Source organism: Physella acuta, unplaced genomic scaffold (genome assembly GCF_028476545.2).
Source record: "Physella acuta isolate Inbredline_101_S28 unplaced genomic scaffold, ASM2847654v3 ptg002271l, whole genome shotgun sequence".
Classification (NCBI taxonomy): Eukaryota; Metazoa; Mollusca; class Gastropoda; family Physidae; genus Physella; species Physella acuta.
The window spans coordinates 100,001-104,763 of NW_026733770.1; the positions used below are offsets into that span (position 1 = coordinate 100,001).

The window sequence follows — 4,763 nt, forward strand, 5'->3', positions numbered from 1 at the left end:
TAGTATTAACGGCAGCAGTCATCGCCGACGTGAAAAGACTTCGTATCAACAGCCACAAAACTTGTGAACAGTGCTGCAGACATCATGGCCATAAATAATGACATTAAAAATACAGTGATAAAGCTAGGAGAGAAGTTGAGAGAACTTGCTGGCTACAAAGTGGACTACATTAGCATAGCAAGTAAGTTATCAAATTTTAGAGCTACAATATTAGCATCTCAGTCCTTGAGCACATCAGAAGCAAATCATTGCGTCGCCACCAACATGAAAGCTCTAGCTACTGTCCCACTTGCAGAAGACCTAGTCAACCAGACACGCAATCTAGGCAACAAGTCAACAGAGTGGAGAACTAGGTCCAGGGCAGCTGAGCAGAAGGTAACTTTAATCCAGTATCAAGTTCATAGTCTTTTTAAAGATACTAATGAGACTTTAATTATAGTTAAAGACTGTGATGTCAAGATAGCAGGATCGAAACAAAAATGTTTGGACTCCAGAGCCAGAGCTGAGCAGAAGAGCCAGAGCCAACGTCAGAGCCAGAGCCAGTGCCAGAGCCAGTGCCAGAGCCAGTGCCAGAGCCAGTGCCAGAGCCAAAGTCAGAGCCAGAGCCCGTGCCAGAGCCCGTGCCAGAGCCCGTGCCAGAGCCCGTGCCAGAGCCAAAACCAGAGCCAGAGCCAAAACCAGAGCCAGAGCCAGAGCCAAAACCAGAGCCAGAGCCAAAACCAGAGCCAGAGCCGAAACCAGAGCCAGAGCCAAAACCAGAGCCAGAGCCGAAACCAGAGCCAGAGCCAGAGCCGGAGCCAAAACCAGAGCCAAAGCCAAAACCAGAGCCAAAGCCAGAGCCAAAACCAAAGCCAGAGCGAGAGCCAAAGCCAGAGCGAGATCCAGATCGACATCTAGAGCCAGAATACTGTACCAAAATTAGAGTGGTGTACGAACTTGAGTTATCTGAATAGCTTCTAGTTTTCATTGTCATCATTGACTAGATTTATTTCAACATATCTAACTTCATAAAACGAAAGGAAAGTAACATTGTTCTGATGTATTGTAATTCAATTCAAATGCTTTATTGATGACAAATGTTTTTTAAAAACCTTGTTGACTTATAGACAGGGGCGGAACTACAGTGCCGCCAGACCCCGCATTGCGGGGGAGCCCGGGACGTTTAGGGGCCCGCAGCCGACCATAATCAATTTTTTTACAGTTAAAAAAACTAATCTTCTTTCATTTTTTGACTTCATGGTTGTTTTGTAAAAAGAATACTGCAGCTGCGGTTGGATTATCTTTATTCTATAGACACCATCTCAAGTCTTCTTTCTCCTACAATCAAAATTTTGTCGGCAAAATTCTTTTGAAAATAAACCCATCGCGTGAAAGATACGCAATTGTTCAAACCACTTCCATGACTTATTTCCCTTTTTTAAATAGTCAAATATGTGTGCTCTTAAGCACCTTTTAATAAATTTGCACTAAACAAATTAAAAAGCAATTACTTCTCTTAATTATTATTTTTTTTTAAAATACATAATAAAGAATAACAAAGCATAAAAAGGAAATGCATTTAAAACTAATAATATAAAAAAAACATAAAAATAAACATAAGGCGAGAAACCATTACACATACACAGCTTTCATGCTTTATATTATTTCGACCGACTTACTCATGGAGGCATCATAGCAAACATGTTAAAACAGATATTTTCAAAACAGACTAATAGCAGTCACACAAATGACCTGTTGTAACTTGTTTTTATTTAAAAAAAAAAAACTAAGTATTTTTAGTGATTTTTTTTAAATTTCGAACAAGTCCGAAATGAGTATTCTGTGTGTATATTATTGTATATATATATATATATATATATATATATATATATATATATATATATATATATATATATATATATATATATATATATATATATGTTTGTGTGTGTGTGTGTGTAATTTTGACCAAAGTGTACAGAGAGCAACTATTATCTACGAACTAATTAAGCACATTTTAAACACACAATTACCTTCTTAGACTGATATTCTTTTCTATCTTTTTGTTTTCTCTGAAAGAAAAAAAAACCCAAAAGATACCACTCAGATCAACTTGGTGGAAGTGAGGCTGATACAATTATATTAATGCCAATGATAGCAATTAACATAATTAATTCGTATGTAGTAAGGTACATGTTATATGATAAACATCTTCGAAACAAACCATGTGTAATTTATTGTCCTGTTTTGGGGTCTATGTGTGTATTACTGTGTGTGTGTGTGTGTGTGTGTGTGTGTGTGTGTGTGTGTGTGTGTAGTATCGGGTGTCTGATACTGTTTTATAATATAGAGGGTGCGGTTGATGATATATGATATTATTACATAATATTATTACAAAGCAGTAGCGTCTGAATGGCGTGGCGGTGACACCAAATTTTAAAAAAATCATAAAATTACCGTGAAAAAATGTGTACCCAGTTAAAAATAAAAATAAATAGGGGAGAGGGTGACACCAAACCAAAAAAATAAAATGCTAATTTATTGAAAAAGGTTGTGGTGTCACTCTCAGTTACCGCGCCGTGTGACACCCGACCTAATAACGCCACTGTTATACTTTACGTTTTGGTGGATCAAGATATCTATCTATCTATATATACTACTAAAAGTCAAGTTTGTTTACATGTTTGAATATTTATTTTTTTGTTTTTTTTGTTTGTTTGTTTGTTTGCCGGATCGACTATTGTGATATGTTCGACTCTATCTGGAGAGCTGTAAAATAGTATGTAGGTAGAGAATAATTTTTTAATGCAGACAGACTGTTAATCACACATTTATTTAAAGACGTTAATTAATTTATTGATTTATTCATTGTTAAATTAACCGTATTTTTAAATGTTAATACTTTGAATAAACTTTGTGGGGATAGTGACGTCCCTTGATAGTGACGTCAGAGTTTTTTGTTGACTCTTTAGTACAATAAAATGGCGGCGTCTATCGAAGAAAATTGTGTTCCCATTCCAAAGTTTAACGCGTTCTAAATCTAATTTTCTGTCGGTCATAACTTTAACAATACGTCCGTTTGCTGTATTTATTACGTTCCAACACTTATATCAATTTTCAACTGTCTTTTTTCATTTAGTTTTACAATAAATTTCTCTAGATCTAAAGATCAGCTGTCGAAGGAAATTTATGAATCTAGCCTAGATCTAGATCTAGGTCACTAAACTCAATGTAAATTCTAAATCTAGACTTAATGTAAATTCTACATCTAGAATCTATTTCAGGCCTTAATACATCTAGAATCTATTTCAGGCCTTAATTATTTTATATAAATCTTTGTTTGGCTAATTTAAGATAAAATTTAATTTGAAAGTTACTACTTCTAGACTAGACGCTCGAAATCAAGTTGCATCAAAGTATAGTATAAAAATTCATTTGTGACGTCACGAGTAAATAGCTAAGTTTGTAGCGTAGTCCGCTCTCATGCGAGTGGTACAGGTTCTAGACCAATATGTCAATGATATTTTTTTTCAATTTTTTTTTTTTTAGATGTTAATGATAAAAAATGATATTTTTTTTCAATTTTTTTTTTTTAGATGTTAATGATAAAGTTGCCTATCTGAACTTGGCAGGATACAGGGCAGGTGAAGTAGAGTTCATCTGTTTCTTTGTCCTAACCATATGAAAGGATAGTGTGGTCAGAGACATGCTCGGCTGGAATCGTTTTTTAAACGATAAAAACATGTTGTCTGAGACTTGGCGGGACACTGGGCAGGTGAAGTAGAGTTGAGTAGGTCACATGTGACGTCAGTATATGAAGGGATAGTCCGAAATCGGTGTTTTCGGTGTTTTTAAAAGATAAGAAACATATTTTTGAATGTGGGCTCTGTTTTTGTGACGATAAGTGACACTGCAGTAGCGTAGCGAGGAGGGGGGGGGGCGGGTGGGGAGGCGGGGGGGGGGAAGGGGAGGCGGGGGGGGGGGAAGGGGAGGCGGGGGGGGGGAAGGGGAGGCGGGGGGGGGGGAAGGGGAGGCGGGGGGGAGGGGAGGCGGGGGGGGGGAAGGGGAGGTGAAGGGGGGGGGGGCGGGGGTACGTATGTTGGGGTGCCAAAATGGTTTGGAAAAATAAATTGAAAGGTTGAGGGGGGTTCAAATCGAAAGTTTGAGTGGGGGGGGGGAGGGGGTGCACATCAAAAGTTTGAGGGGGGGGGGGTTGAAAATCGAAATCTTGGGGGGGGGGTTAAAATCGAAAAGTTTGTCCCCGGGCGCCGGGAAGGCTCGCTATGCCTCTGAGTGACAGACGTGATGTTTTTTGATGGATGACCCCCGAAACCCACAGTTATCCAAGGGATGACGGGTATTCTAGTATACTACTAAAAGTCAAGTTTGTTTACATGTTTGAATATTTATTTTTTTGTTTGTTTTTTTGTTTGTTTGTTTGTTTGCCTGATCAACTATTGTGATATGTTCGACTCAATCTGGATAGCTGTAAAATAGTATGTAGGTAGAGAATAATTTTTTAATGCAGACAGACTGTTAATCACAAATTTATTTAAAGACGTTAATTAATTTATTGATTTATTCATACGTACAGTAACCCATTTTTTAAAAAAAGATTTGAAAAGCCACTAGACTCGGCGGGACCGTGACGTCACAGGTTTTTGTTTACTCTTTAGTACAATAAAATGGCGGCGTCTATCGAAGAAAATTGTGTCCCCATTCACAAGTTTAACGCGTTCTAAATCTAATTTTCTGTCGGTCATAACTTTAACAATACGTCCGTT

General features: G+C 37.8%; 1 protein-coding gene across 1 annotated transcript in view; it reads right to left on the bottom strand.

Moving 5' to 3' along the window:
• The window catches only part of LOC131932758 (uncharacterized), a gene marked incomplete at its 5' end in the record, with an annotated part of 16,120 nt that extends 14,069 nt beyond the window's left edge, over positions 1 to 2,051 (bottom strand). Inside the window, 1 exon segment of the mRNA XM_059289673.1 lies at positions 2,013 to 2,051. Coding sequence (XP_059145656.1) covers positions 2,013 to 2,051 — 39 coding nt within the window.
• Between the last annotated feature and the right edge of the window lie 2,712 nt (positions 2,052 to 4,763).